At 44.3% G+C, this 15269-nt stretch overlaps 1 protein-coding gene across 3 annotated transcripts in view; it reads left to right on the top strand.

Moving 5' to 3' along the window:
• IKBKB (inhibitor of nuclear factor kappa B kinase subunit beta) overlaps positions 1-15269 on the top strand; it is an 81934-nt gene that overhangs the window by 42075 nt on the left and 24590 nt on the right. For 2 of the 3 annotated variants that reach the window (XM_061550727.1, XM_061550726.1), the window contains exons 14-17: positions 645-823; positions 3505-3566; positions 7702-7811; positions 8598-8647. In XM_061550727.1, the coding sequence (XP_061406711.1) occupies positions 645-823; positions 3505-3566; positions 7702-7811; positions 8598-8647 (401 nt within the window). The remainder of the gene's footprint in view (positions 1-644; positions 824-3504; positions 3567-7701; positions 7812-8597; positions 8648-15269) is intronic. The other variant, XM_061550728.1, reaches the window with a different exon arrangement.

The following is a 15269-nucleotide window of genomic DNA, read 5'->3' as shown; positions in this document are numbered from 1 at the left end:
CTAGAGCCTGTGACAGGCCGAAATGGAGAGTTTCACAGCAATCACTGGGCGGGATTCACTCCTTATTCGAAAACCATTAAATATTTTAAATAATGCCCTTAAATATGTAAATAAACTATTAAATACATGGACATTATTTCATCGCTTTAGCTCATAACTTTCTTGCATCACTTTATCGCTCATCACTTTACCTCATCACTTTCTTTCTCTCGATGCAGTCGTGCAGAGTTCCAGATGCAATTCGTGGAGTTTCCACCTTCCTCGAGTTGTTTCCTACCTCAATTCAATGTCCAGTTTGTGCTTTTCCAATTGTGCGGCGATTTGAGACGCCTGGCTACTTTAAACAGCACCTTGGTAAATATATGTTGTTGTTATTGAGTTTAAATTAACATGATTATCCACTCCCTCATTCTGACTTACATGCATACCTTATACACGCACACACTACACCCCCACGCACACAAACACACGATACACCCCACACACAACACACTAAACCTCCATGCATGACCACACGCACACGCTACACTCTCACGCGCACACACGTGTCGTGCACACTATACACCCCCACACACGCCGATGCACACACACGCACCTGCACATACACACGCTCGCCACACGCACGCGCTCTCCCCAACATGCAGGCTCAGCCTCCTGCGCTACAACAGCAGCTTGACGAAACTGCGCAGCTTCACGGCCGCCCTGGCTCAGCAGCTCAAGGCCAAGCTCGAGTTCTTCCTCAGCAGCCTTCAACTCGACCTGGAGAAATACGAGGAGCAGATGAACTCCGGCATCTGTGAGGGCATGCCGAGTGGGCTCGAAGGCATGGATGGGCAGCCCCTGTGTAGCCCTTTCCTCCTCGAAAGGAAAATGCAACCCAAACAAAAATTTAAAATGTTGTGGCTTTACTGTCCAACACACCGGGTGTGCTGAACTAGTAACGAATTGGCATGTTTTGTTTATGTGACAAGCCTTACCCATTGGCTGTGTCGGCTGGTGGCGGGTTTAACAACACGCTTATATTTACGCGATCTAACCCTAAAAAAAACCTCTGATGAATGATATTGGTCGCAAAAGCCTGCGTGATACACTAAACAAAACGATTGGGTGCGAATCCTGTTCCAGTATCGAGTCGAAATCCGCTTCTGCCAATAGAAAATACGCACGTTCACCACTTGAATTCCGGCTACGGGCTGATGTGCCACCTCGACAGGTTTCATATTCCCAAGTGCACGCTGGTCTATTTAAATAACGTTGAGCGGCTCCTACCGTGCCCTGCATATTGTGACATAGCCGGGGTAACCGAGGGGCTGTCACCCCCTTGTGAATGTATTTTGAGGGGTCTCCAGCGTGGTGATGTTGTCACTCGAGGGCGCTATTGCAATACACCTGAGCGTTTCATGGCTGAGATTCGAATTTTTTGCCACGCACAGCCTAGGAACAGGGTTGCATCTTCCTGTAGTGACCACAGAGATGGGTTTTTTTTGCATTCGATTTACACCTGGCAACGAGTAACCCTTCGTTTTAATGTGGTAGTAGATGCATTACTAAAAAGTGGCGCAGATAAAAGAAAACCACATTTGAGCGAGGTATTACCGTTCTGAATCACACTTGCGCTATAAAATCAGCCTGCAGTCATCCCATGGCGGGACAAAGAATTGTGATGAGGGTACGTCGCCGAATACTGTATCACTATACCGCTCAGATAAAAAAAAGCAGTTTGTCAAGTGCTCAGAAACCGCGTAATAACGGTGCGCATTCCGCATTATAACGGGCGCGCATTTTCCACGTAATAACGGCGTGTTCTACATTGTGAGAAAAGTGCTCCCGAATAGAAGAACAGTGTTATAGTGAAAGCGCGTTGTATGAAAGCGCATTAATACAAGGTCTTACCTCAAATTGTGCCATTGAGTAAACGTTGCTTGGAGCCTCTGGTGTTCCTGAGAGGCTAGTGGTTGTTACCATTTGGCACCATCCATCAGTCTCAATCGTTTGGCAAGATATGTTTAAGATTCGGGAGAGAGCTCGTTGACATTAATATCCCTTGCGAGGCAGACCTGAGTGAAAATGCAATGGAAAACTTTTAAATTACATAATGCACCAGAAAAAGAAAAGGCCATTCGCTTTTTCTTTTGAACAGTGCAGATATTGCTAAACAGAGGCTGTAAGCCAGGGTTGTCCAGCGTAAAGCTGTCGGGGTGATTGGGGATCTAGCACGCCTTCACTCCATATGCTCGCTCACCGGCAGTCAGTCGCTTCCTTATCTCGCTATCTGCAGTGGCGACCATGATGGCGAGATGTGAAGTACCTCGTCTGGAATGCAGGAGTTCGTGGCTTCGATCCCGACCCTGACAACGTCTGTGTATTTGGAGTTTGCGTGTCTCTCTATCTCCCTGTTGTTGCGGGCATTTTTTTAAAGGTTCCTCTGGTTTTTCCCTGCATATTTAGAAATATGGCCGCTGTAAATGTACACGCGATAAGCCACTTCGTTGAGCTATCATTTGTGGCTGGTGGCTTCTGAAAAAGAGCTATATAGCTTGGTGGCCCTGACTTGGTAGAATTAAAATAGTTGAGTTCATCACTTCTATTGCTACGACCGTGTTACTGTTCACTTGAACTTTACTCTTTGATTCCTCGTCCACCCGGTCTACCAGACTGGTTTTCATATCACCCACACCTTAAACCACCACACTGCAGGTCACAACACTTCTCTTCTTCCCTCGCACTGCTCCACTTTGTAATTCCCTCCCATCGTCTCCTTCCCCAAGCTCGTACGTCAATGCAAGAAATGTGTTAACTCGATATATATTACAAATGTGACAGTGCTGTTTTGTTGCTTGCCGATTTGGGGCCTGTGTTTAGCAGCTGTGTTTTAAAAAAAACAAACCAAAACTGCAGCCAATCGGCCGCATTCTGCCCACGACTGCGTTTAATTCGGCCAATGGTTTCACTGAAACAGGCCGCTAAAATGTGGCCAGCACAGCTCTAAAAGTGTAATGAAATGAGAGAATCAATGCACAGCCTCATTCGTCAATCCGGCTTTCAACGCAGCTCTCAGCTCTGTAAGACTTTAACTCAAAGCAGCAGCAGCAGCAGCAGCAGCCGGAAGTACTTATTCAAGAGATACTTCTTCCCAAGGTCATGATCAACACTACCTCCACAGAATGCAAAACTAGGGAGATGGTGAGGAGTAAATGTTACTTGCTAGTCCTGTACTTATGAAAAAACAAGAATAGGTTTGACCCTTTCTGGCGATAAAACAGGTGTAAAGATTTTCAAACACCAAATAGAAACCTTTTGCAAGGAATCCAGTTTGCGTTAACCACACAAACTTATTCATACTTTGATACTGGCAAAAATAATCCCATTTAGTACTGTATTTGCCATGGGTGATGAACGAAAGGCATTTACAGCGCACTCGGCCATTTGATTTCAATTGTAAAATGTATTCTGTTGTGAAGTTCTTAATTTGTCCGTGTCTCTGCTGGCGTGCGCTCTGCACAGCCTCAAAGAAGATGCACAGCGCGTGGCTGGAAATGAAGGAGAAGGCCAAGGCGCTGGTGCAGGTGGGTGGCGTCCTCCGTCCGCGGGAGCATTGCCCCTGTTACGCGTCGCGGAGAAATCTTCAAAGTGAACACCAGAACGAGGGATTGTCTCCCATTTCAAACAAGCAATGAAATGCCAGTGTCTTCCGAGAACAACGTCTAACACGGAATTATAATTTAGCGTTTTGGAGACTACAAGTAGCAAAATAGATAAACGTAAAATATGCCTCCTTCCCACATCTGTTTCTCTGTATGAAAACTTTTTGTTATTTACACATCCCATCGCTCACACGGACTTCTAGGAGTGATTTATTTCAGGGACGGTTTCTTACATTGGTGTCTCAGCAGCAGAATGGGGCTTACTTGAAGCAATGCTGGTGAACTGCCAGATGTCTAGAGGGAAGGAGACCCCCCCCCCCCATTGTTAGATATAATTCCTAGTTATATGCAATACTAATGCAAGACAACCATTATTGTTTTACGTATTCTATATATTCTTGGGTCTTTCGGTAATGTCACGTAGATAGGTTCAAAGAATATAACAATGACGTTTCGATCGCAACACAAGCTTGTGTTGCGATCGAAACGTTTTTTATTTTGAAACGTCGTAGTTTTTTGTTATTTTTTGTTATTTTCTTTGAACCTATCTATGTGACTTTACCGAAAGACCCAAGAATATGAATTCCTGCAGTCACGAAAGCTTTAAGTACGTATTATATAGTTTGCATCAAACTTATAATTGTAGGTGGAGGTACAGATATGGGTAGGGGGGCGTACCTTTCGTTTAGAGAGACCCACAGAGGGGATGATAGGTCGAGATCACCCGCAAGAGGGGATAACAGGTTGACTTTGCCCGTAACTGGAATTTAAAATCTCATCCTTAAGAAGCAAGCGCCGTCAACTCGGCGCCACCCAATTTGGATGAAATTCGCTTGAATGCGATGCGTCTGGATGGGCTCACGGGATCAGGGGTTGCCGTGTCGGGACGCAGCGATAGAGCCCGCTATGCGTTTTCTGGGCGTGCCAGGATTTAGAGCCATATCTGCCTAATTGTGCTGCAGCTGACAGCTTGTGACTCGCCACACAATTGTGACTTATCAGCCAAACGTAAGTTATGTTGGGCTGGTGGGTTGTGTTAAATAAAAATATAAGTTTTTTTTATCTGCTGAGATAGATGTGTCAGAGATATATTGTCTGTTTATCTATAAAATGTTTCCCGAGTTGTAATAAATCTATAACCACAAGCAGTTTTCCTCAGATCAGCACAGGGAAGGAATTATGCCCAAAATCAACAGAAGTAGAGGTGAATACAATTTTTTGTATTTACTTTTTGAAGATCAGGACTTTGAACAAAAAAGTGCCCAAATGCATTGGCTGCAGGTGACCTTTTAGATAATATCACCCCGTTCATCAACAGAAGCCCTTTGAAGATTGATAAACATGGCACCAGCTGGCTATCCTTTAGGAATTACGGACGCATTATGACGGGCCCCGTGTTTAGTTACGGGACCTTTTGCCCTGACAGGCATGAGATAGGGACATTCGGGTAATTTTGTAACTCGGAGGTAATTCTGAAAATGTGTGCCCACAGTTCCAGCACAAATTAGCTTGATGCTCCAATGCTGTGAGATAATGTTCAGCCTCAGATTAACAGATGGTGGGAGCACTTAAGCGGAAAATCCCGGGTTCGGAGCGCAGAGTAGCCACCTGTAGAGTCCCTATCTGCCTTATGTTTCGTACCCATGCAACTGCACGCTCCAGAAAATGGAGCTGTAGCAAACACTAGTTAAGTACGGTTTGGATTTTTATAGCATCTAATTGAAACCCTATCTATAGTTTCCCCGTAGGTCAATAATGCTGTTGTACCATCCCATGAATGTTTTATAAACATGTTTTTAATAAACATTTATGGTGACGGTGTAACTGGAAATAGGTGGTGGTGAAAAGCTAATGTGGGCTGAAAATGGTGCATGCAACAACTAAAATGCCATAAGTGGGGATTGATAAAAATATAAAATGCTCAAACAGTTTATCTATAGACCATATTGACACGAACACCACATCAGCGCTTCACTACCATTTTCGATCTTTGCACATCGCGGAGAATGTGCGAGCACATTTGAGCGCAAGGTTTCTTTACTGGACAGTGCAATGCATTATCACGATTATCCATCGCGCGTGGGCAATTACCAATATTTGTTGTCATCTTTTTTTTTTAAACGTAAAAATTAAATCGCTTCCCCTTGCGCTGCGTAAACCAATCCCTTCCTTGCGTCACCGCCCGCACGCTCACTCGCTCGTCATGGTGCGGATGCATTCGGTCGGTCTGATTCCGTCCATTATCGCTCGTTAACATATCGGATGCAAAACTGTTTGTTGGCGTGTGCTGCCAAGCCAAACTGGGCCATTGCTTTTAGCTTGATTTGGTCATCTCGTTGCTGTCTGTACGGCTTCATATCGCATTTGGTTTCACTCCGTTTCTATCTCTGTCATCTTTTCCTTGCATCGTTAGGGTTAGTATCCAGTTGCTATCCCGCACCTCCACTTGGCATGGTTGGCTTCGTACGATGCGAAATAAGTTCAACATGCATACGCACATACATATCCGGGTTGTTCATTTGTTATGATGGTATTGACGATCCTTTTTGGAATCGAAATTTTATTTCAAAATTCATGGAACCGATAATCTGATCCAATTCACTTTTCGTAACGATTGAAGCGATTGGAGTGCACGGACGTTCAAGCTGCACGGCATAAGCAATCAATCCTTCAACTTCAAATCACCTCTTAAGTAAACTACACAGTGCTTTTTGGAGAGGCACTTGAAAATGTGCGACTTCCACTTCCAACAGAGTAATTTGAGTCAAAAGTGACTACGGATGTAAATCTTTGTCAGCAATGCAAGTGTAGATAACACTTAAATAAAAACTGAACTGCTGTGGTGGCTGGGCGTCTGATGAGTTGGAGCACTGCGCTGGCACCACTGAGTCTGTGTTCTGATCCTGGCGGTCACCCGCGATTCAACTGGATTCTCAGATGTAGCGAGGTTGTTGGTCTCGGTCTAATCAGCACTGACTGCCAGAGGTCGCAATCGGGTACCCGATACCCGGCCGGGTACGGGTACCCGTTTGCGACCCTGGTGCGGCCGGGTACGGGTAAGGAATCAAAACCCGTTTGCGACCTCTGCTGACTGCACAAAAAAACCCGTCGTATTAAATTTGCTTTTTCTCTCAATTTGCCTGAATTCCAGCTCTTTGAAATGAAAAAGAAAATCCCAGTTCGACTGCCACGCAACAAATTATTATCTCGAGCGGGGGTGCATGAGGGAGTGCCTCGAGTGTGTAGATCAAAAGATCTCTTGAAGGCGATCTCAGAAGTGATGCATTGTTCTGCGAGCGTTCAGAACAGACGCTTGCTCTGATGACACTTACACTAACTGATAGCAAAAGTGCAATCTCAAACCTGGGGAAAATACCAAAATTATGCTGACAAAAATGTAACAATCTAATAACGTTTAGAGATTTTGATCCTATCCCGGAGCAGAGCTCAACTGGATTTAAATCGCCCGAGGGAGTTGTAAAAACGAAGAGGCTCAAGGAGCGAATAGGAGTTTGTGTTTTGGGAACGTTCGCAAAATGCATTGCCTGTTAAAAGATAATAAACCCAGCACCACTGGTGAAGCTTAATATAGCCGTGCGATGAACATCGACAACTCTGCTACCGACGTTGATGCCAGGGTCTCGAGTTTTGCATCGGTTCCAGGTTGATCAAACTCAGATGGCAGACCGGGACAATGCCATTGCCTTCAAGTTAGAAACTGTCGTCTTGATCGTCACTTTTCTTTGGCGACGTACGTCGCGAGTCCCGTGCTCTGATCAGGTTCACTAAGTTGATGTGTGGTTGGAGTGCAGCAGACTCTTTACAACAGGCCACAGAGCACGGGGTCACGAGTTGACTCGTGCAGAATGTATCCCGTCTGTGCGTTCAAGAATATAAAAAAATAAACTTGCAATACACGATTGTTTCAGCTGCCACGCCAGGAGATCAAATCGCGCTGACCATTATACCTCGGGGCAGCATCCCCGCGTTTACGGACGTTGTAAAATGAGAGCCTCACGTTTACTTTCGTTCACCCCCCCTCTTCCCTTGAACCCAGAACACGGAGGTGGTGGAGGTGGACGAGAAGCTGCTGGCCGTGCAGGGACAGATCGTCGCACTGCAGCGCAGCCCCACAGCGCGGCGGCAAGGCGACGTGCTGGAGAACACGTGTGTGACGCCACCCCCCCCCCCACCACCCCTCCACCACACCCATCCTCCCACCTCCCCCCCACTTACCCCCCACCACCCACATCCCCCCACCTCCCCCCCACCACCCCCCCACCTCCCCCCCACCTCCCCCCCACCACCCCCCCACCACCCCCCTACCACCCACATCCCCTCACCTCCCCACACGTGCGTGCCACCACCCCTCCCCATCACTCCAACACGTGTGCCTTCCGCTTTTCTTCAATCCTACGCTTCCCCGTGCCCCTCGGTCGTTCACTCTCTACGACAGTGAGCAGATACTGGACAAGTTTGAATTATAAATTATTATTACTATGGGTAGTGATATAACACACAGCTTATTAGATAGTACCCGCCATTTGTTTTATCCTGTAAGTCAACTCGGGCTAAACTGAGAGCCACCTGTTGGTAAAAGATGTGTTCCCTGTTTAAATCTTCATGCCCCATCTGCGCACACGTGGTCCCAACCTGAGTGGGAGCAGTGAGCCCAATTTTTCCCCTTCATTGGGCACCTGTCGCACCGAAATCGAGCGGGTCGCTGGCGCGGAGTTTCCACCCCGTTTTGCAGGGGGGGTTTTGTAGCAGCTTCGCGTTGAGTTATAATAAAAAAAAATTAAACCACGTGGTGGCACCAGCACCGGGGAGACGAATGTGACCCCCGGGGTGTTGCTGGCTGCATCACATTCACATGCTTAAAAGCCACCGTCATCATAATTCCCTGTCTGTCTAACCACTCTAAACAACGGATTTTTTTTTTTACTTTTGCAGGGAGCAAAAGGCAATGGAGCTGTACAAACAACTGCGAGAGAAGCCGAGCGGTAAGCACGCTTCAGTGCGCGCGATGTCCTGATCGTTTTTCAGGGTTTGAGAGGGAGAAGGAGATGCTTGGAAAACAGCAATTCTTTCAGTTTAACACGTAGTAAGCTTTCAAGACCAATATTGTCCATAATAGAGGTTTTTGGGTTAGATTCCGTCAATATAAATGTGTCGTGAAACCCGCCACCACCAGACACAGCCAATTAGTAAGGTTTGTCACTTAAAGAAAACATTCCAATTTCTTACGAATTCAGCACACCTGTGTGTTGGTGTGTAAACCCACAACATTTACAATTTGAGCACGATGTTTCGCTGGTAATTACAACCATCATCATCTGGTGACAGCCAGAGTTGTGGATAAATCCTCCTGCGTTGGTCTTAGCAATTCTTTGTTTAATTCATAAAGCGGACGTGTTCAATTATTTGTTTATCGCTTCTTGCCAGCTTGGTTGTCACAAGGCACAGAGGACTGAATCGCGCTGTCCAGACAGCGGCTTTCCAGCATGCTCCATAAGTATAAACTCTGCTCCAGGGACCATCCAGAAATTCTATTTAAAAAAACACAAGAACCCCAAGGCTGTTATCGCAATGCACAGCACAACGACACACTACATCATTCTTATTCGCGACAATCAATGCTATCATTTTCTGGGGTTTGTCACCTCGAAATCTCCATATGAGATCTCGATATGAGATTTCTGTTAAGTTGGTAATGTTTTCTTTAGGGAAGTGCTCAGCCAATTTTAAAACTAAAACTATTTTTTATTTTAACAGGAAAGGCCCACTGAGCTATATGCCGCTTTTTAAGAAGTGACCTTATCGAGTGGAAATTTCTAGCAGCCCACGACTCTAAACGCATGTTGATTTTAAATGTGGAGGGAAAAACCGGAGCGCCTGGAGTAAAATGCACACAACCACCGGCAGAGACAACACGCAAACTCAATATACAGGCATTGCCAGGGCCGGGTTCAAACCCGCGACCTCCTGCATACCAGGCTAGGTAGTTACTATCTCTCCACCGTGGCTGACTACAGGGATTGTATCCTTTTCCCAAGAGGCTTTTGCGCCGACGCTCAGTGCGCACGCAGCCCCGGCTGCACACTTTTCGCGCGCTGTCACCCGTGGCGGCGAGCACGCCGCTTTCTCTCACGGGCGCACAGCGGGAGTTAAGGATGGCCAAAGCGTAAAATGACTCGCCGTTTTAAATTCGTTATAATTTTTAATGTCGATGTTGAGCTTTGAAAAACAGCACAGTGGCTCCATGTAAGTGCCGCGACATCATTTAACACTCATCACTTACAGCAGACGTTCACTTTACTAATTCCTCCGTAAAAATTACGGGGCGGCTACAGGAATGAAACTATCGACTCCGATTCTGGCTCGGTGCTGAGCATGCTGAGCAAGTGAGGTGTACTCCGCTACCTATTGCTGTTCGCCCTTAAAGTGATTGCGCATCAATTTTTAAACCAAACCAGTCAATGTATTTTCAGCAAGCATACCAAGCGCTTATAATAAAGTGCTTTTGCCAGCGCGCGTTGTGCTAAATTGGTTGATTGCATCACTTTTTGGCCGGAGGTTGTAGGCTGTAATGTAAAAAGGATGCCTCGATTATCGTTAATTCCTGCCTTCAAATTACTTATATAACACAATTATGTGCCATGTCCGCATGTGCTATTTGTAACTCAAGCTAAGCATGCTTACGAATGCTCCTCAGGAAGTATACAAATGGCATCTGTATACGGCAAGTTAGTTGGTCTAAACATATCTTCTATATAATAAAGACTTTAATCTGTATGTCTCAAAACCTCTGGGGTCCTTCTCGACAAGGTAGAAAGCTGATGCTTGGTACATTCGTTGCTTTTAGGACACAAACAACAGAAAAATCATAAAATCCGAGGTTTTTGTAAGTTTAAGGCCGCCAAATATCAATTTTAAGTGCCCCATAAACATGTTTGTGCATGTCAGAAAATTTAAGCGAGAATCATTGTTCTATGTTGATTGTTTTTGAGATTTTTCGGATTCAAGCCGTTTTGAGCGACAAAAATCTGCATTTAATGATGTTCAAATCCGAATAATTCGAAAACGGTAAAAGATAGGAGAGCTTCCCCTCATAGAGTATTGAGTTATTAATTTTTTAGTCTTTCTAATAATTAAAGAATAGAATCTTTAAATTAAGCAGTAGCCCAGGGGTATGTCTTTAAATTAAGAAGTTGAATCAAGTCATCAACAATAGTATTTTTTTGCGGAAACATACACATTTTTGGAGTAGTTAGTGTCTGATCATAGATAAACATTGTAAAAAATCATCAGGTTAATTATTATATTTATTGAAAACTTTTGCCTGGCGAGGACAGGCATTATGAACGAGTATAATATATAGTTCTTAAAAGCAGACATTCGAAAAACTGTTTTATATGATAGGTACTGCTTTTGCAGAAATTTTTATATTTTGACAATTTGCAGACCAGCCAACTGCATGATCGAGCTGAGTTTAGAAAAGCCTCTTTTGCCATGGAACGCATTTGGTTCCGTCAGATTACGGAAACACAAATAAATACCAAATACTACTGCCATAATAGAGTTTTTGGGGTAGATCGCGTAAATATATAAATGTGTCGTTAAAACCCGCCACCGCCCGACACAGCCAACTAGTAAGGGTTGTCGCGTAAACAGAACGTGCCAATTCATCACTAGTACAGCACACCAGTGTGTTGGAGAGCCATGCCACAACATGTACAATCTGAGTATGACGTTTTGCCAGTAATTACAACTAGCTTCATCAGGCGATAGCCAGATTTGTGGAGAAGTCCACCTGTTTCGTTCCTTATGTGGAGGCGTAGACGTGTTGACCACGCTTCTGCGCTCTTGCACAATGTGGCGGGGGGGGGGGGGGTTACTGAGGCAACGTACATTATGCATGTGCATTATGCCAGCCCTTTGAACTTGTCCTTCCTTTCTATTGTGTTTATTAAAATAGCCGAACCAACGGTAATCCCTATTTAAGTATGCTGCCATTTGTAGGCATGCATTTAAATAATGACTTATTTGATGATTCGCTTCCACGCAGCACTAAGGCGGTAGCTATCCGAACGGTTAAAGTTATTTTGATTTCTTTCAATTTCGATAGATTCTCTAATTAGTCTTGGACGGTAGTAGCTAGTTTTGCACAAAACTTCAACATTATCAAAATCAATTGAGTGTCCTTGTTGGCACGCGTGTGCTGCTACTGCTGACAGTTGTATTTGGGAGTATTTAATATATCTCTGATCTTCTTTTAGTCTCGTGCTGATCATTCGTCCTGTTTGCCCAACACAACATTTACCACACGTGCAGTTAATCCTGTACACACCTTCTGTTGATAGCTACGGTAATACATCTTTTGTACCAGATATTAGATTCTGTATTTTATTTACCCTGCCAAATCTGACTCGGATGTGTTGTTTTGGCAAACATCTGGTTAGTTTGTCAGTTACTCCCGCAATGTTAGTTGATTTGTTTTGGCATTCAATGCCCTGTTGATTTGTGCATCATTGTAACCGTTCATTTGCAGCGCTTCTTTGACATGTTGAATTTCACATCTCAGACTGTCACCATCTGACACTTTCTTAGCTTGATGAATGAGCGTCTTGATAAGAGCATATTTCTGTGCGGGTGATGGTGTGGCTCTGCATTCAGATAGGTGTCAGTATGCGTTTTATTTCGGTAAACATTGTGTGTTATTTTTACCATTTCTACCCCGTCCGAGCAGAATATCCAGAAATGGTAGAGTTCTGTCAGCTTCCACTTCCATGGTGAACTGGATGGATGGGTTTTGCGAGTTGAGATGATTTAGAAATGCGTTCAGTGCATCTTGGCCGTGTGGCCAGACCACCAATGTGTCATCCAAATATCTAAACCAAGCAGATGGTTTTAGTGTGCTTTGAAGCCTTGCTTTTGTGTCCAAATCTTCCATGTACAAATTCGCTATCACAGGAGACAAAGGAGAGCCCATTGCTGGTCCTTCCTTTTGTTTATAGAAATCACCTTGCTACAATAAATAGGTGTTCTTTAGACCGTGTTCAGCTAGTCTTGGGATATCTTTGGCTAAACCGTTGTTCGTTACCAGTGTCGAGTAATGTAATTGACTCGTTGACCGGAACCCTCGTGAACAGAGAAGTCACATCAAAACTTATGAGAATATCGTTAGGATTAAGCTTAATATCTTTAATTATATTTACGAGATGTTCAGAGTTTTTGATTAACGAAGAGGTCCTACCGATGTAGGGCTGTATTTGTTTCGTTACGTATTGTGCTAATTTGTACGTGGCAGAGCCTATTGTACTATGGATCTTAATTGGACATCACGTTTGTGGTTTTTGGTAGCCCATGCAGTCTTGGTGGTTTTGATGCCCTTGGTTTGATCAGTCAGGTATTGCTCTTTTTTGGCAATTGATGACTTGGCAATGATTGCCGTTGTTTTACGTTCCAAGGTGCTGGTTGTGTCTCGTTTAATTTTAAGGTAGGTACCTTCATCGAGTAAATCTATGATTTTATTATCGTAATCCTCACGGGGCATCACAACAGTCGATCGGCCCTTATCAGCAGAAAGAATTTGGATATCGTTATTTGCTCTCAATTCTCTTAAGGCTTTTGCTTCATTGCAGTTAATATTTGTTTTTGGCACTTTGCTGTTCTCAATAATTTTGGCAACCTCGTGCCTCGTCATCTCAGCTTGATTATGAGGGAGTTGTCTCACTGCTGATTCCATATCAGAGGGATTGTACCTGGGGCAACAGCAACGTTAAGACCTTTAGATACATTTTTTTAATTGGGTAGTGTTAGTTTTGTTAAATATATTATCAGCTGATTGCTGTGTAATTGTGTCGATTATATTCCACGTACATTATGCATGTGCATTATGCGAGCCCTTTGAACTTGTCCTTCCTGTCTATTGTGTTCATTAAAATAGAAATAAAAAATAACTTTAACCGTTCGGATAGTTACCGTCTTAATGATGCGTGAACACGAATCATCAAATAATACATGATTTAAATGCATGCCTACAAAGGGCAGCGTACTTCAATAGATAGGAAGGACAAGTTCAAAGGGCTCGCATAATGCACATGCATAATGTACGTTGCCTCAGTAATCCCCCCCCCCCCCCCCACATTGTATAAGAGCACAGAAGCGTGGTCAACACATCTACGCCTCTATATAAGGAACGAAACAGGTGGACTTCTCCACAAATCTGCCTGTCGCTTAATGACGCTAGTTGTAATTACTGGCGAAACGTCATACTCAGTTTGTAAATGTTGTGGCTTGGCTCTCCAACACACCGATTGTGCTGTACTAGTGACGAATTGGCACGTTCTGTTTACGTGACAGCCCTTACTAGTTGGCTGTGTCGGGTGGTGGCGGGTTAACGACACATTTATATATTTACGCGATCTAACCCAAAAACCTCTATTATGGATGATATTTGTCACGAAAGCCTACGTGTTAAACCAAATACTACTGCGTCTCGGTTTCTCTAACTGTGATGACTGTGCCAGATACCCACCAAGAACATGGCAACAGACCTTTTACACGGTTGTTTAAAACAAAAACAGTTGGTCATTGGGACGATACGTTTCTGATATCAAAATAGTGTTTAATCAAGGCTTTAAAATCGGCAGAATATTCCCGCTGCAGAAGAACAGATGCAGTGTCATCCGGCGAGGGAGATTCATTCTCGGAACAACATCACAGATTTGTAGTGATACACTTTTTACATTGTGTTCCCCACATATGATTTACATAATACATTTGTAATGTAAAAAAAACATATTGAATGAGTGATCGAAATACATGCGTATAATTACTTTGATAAATGACAACTTTTTTTAAATCCCCATATTCATGTGCACGCACGCGCGTGCATCTGTGCACGTGCTTGTGTTACGAATACACATGAATTCAATTGGTTTGATATGAAGCAAAGGTAGCAGGATCCTCGGCTGTACGATTAAACCTTGCTGTTTGTGGCAATGTTTGTGCACGTGTTTAATGAGGGAAGCACAAGCGAGGCCATTAGCTTATATTTACTCAGACTTTACGCACAAGCGTTCTTTGCAATCTGAAAAAATATCTAATGCTAAATTTTATTTTGCTTCGTTCTTGTAAATTGCACATCTCAATCGCTGAGTAGGAATCACAGACTAGCCGGAAGGCTGCCAGGTGGAGCAGATGCCGACAATTGCTCTGCAGCTCTCTGTATATCAAGATGTTCTCCGCCAATTTGTGAGTGTTGTTTATATGTGTGGGAGGAAACTGAAACACCCGGAGAAAACCCTCGAATATTGGGGGGCGGGGGGGGGGGGCAACACTCTTATCCAATACAGAAGGGACAGATGGTATCAGTCCACACTTTGCTGTACCGCATTCTGCTAGCAAGCCAGGGTATTGTCCCTCAATGCCCACGCAAAGGGAGCCTCGCAACATTTGTGTGAGCTATACACCCTCGCCTCCACAGTGCTGGATTACAGACCACATGCAGCATAGCCACCACCGCCCAGCATCTCTATTCTTATAGGTCGCTCACCCATAATCCTCATACCATTTTCTCTCTGTAAATATGAGTGTATTTTGAATTTGAATTAGGAGGGT

The sequence above is a fragment of the Lethenteron reissneri genome, chromosome 12, assembly GCF_015708825.2.
Source record: "Lethenteron reissneri isolate LAM-NWPU_2019-01 chromosome 12, ASM1570882v1, whole genome shotgun sequence".
Taxonomy (NCBI): domain Eukaryota; kingdom Metazoa; phylum Chordata; class Hyperoartia; order Petromyzontiformes; family Petromyzontidae; genus Lethenteron; species Lethenteron reissneri.
The sequence above is the reverse complement of the archived record's forward strand: the minus strand, read 5'-3'. Positions and strand labels throughout refer to the sequence as shown.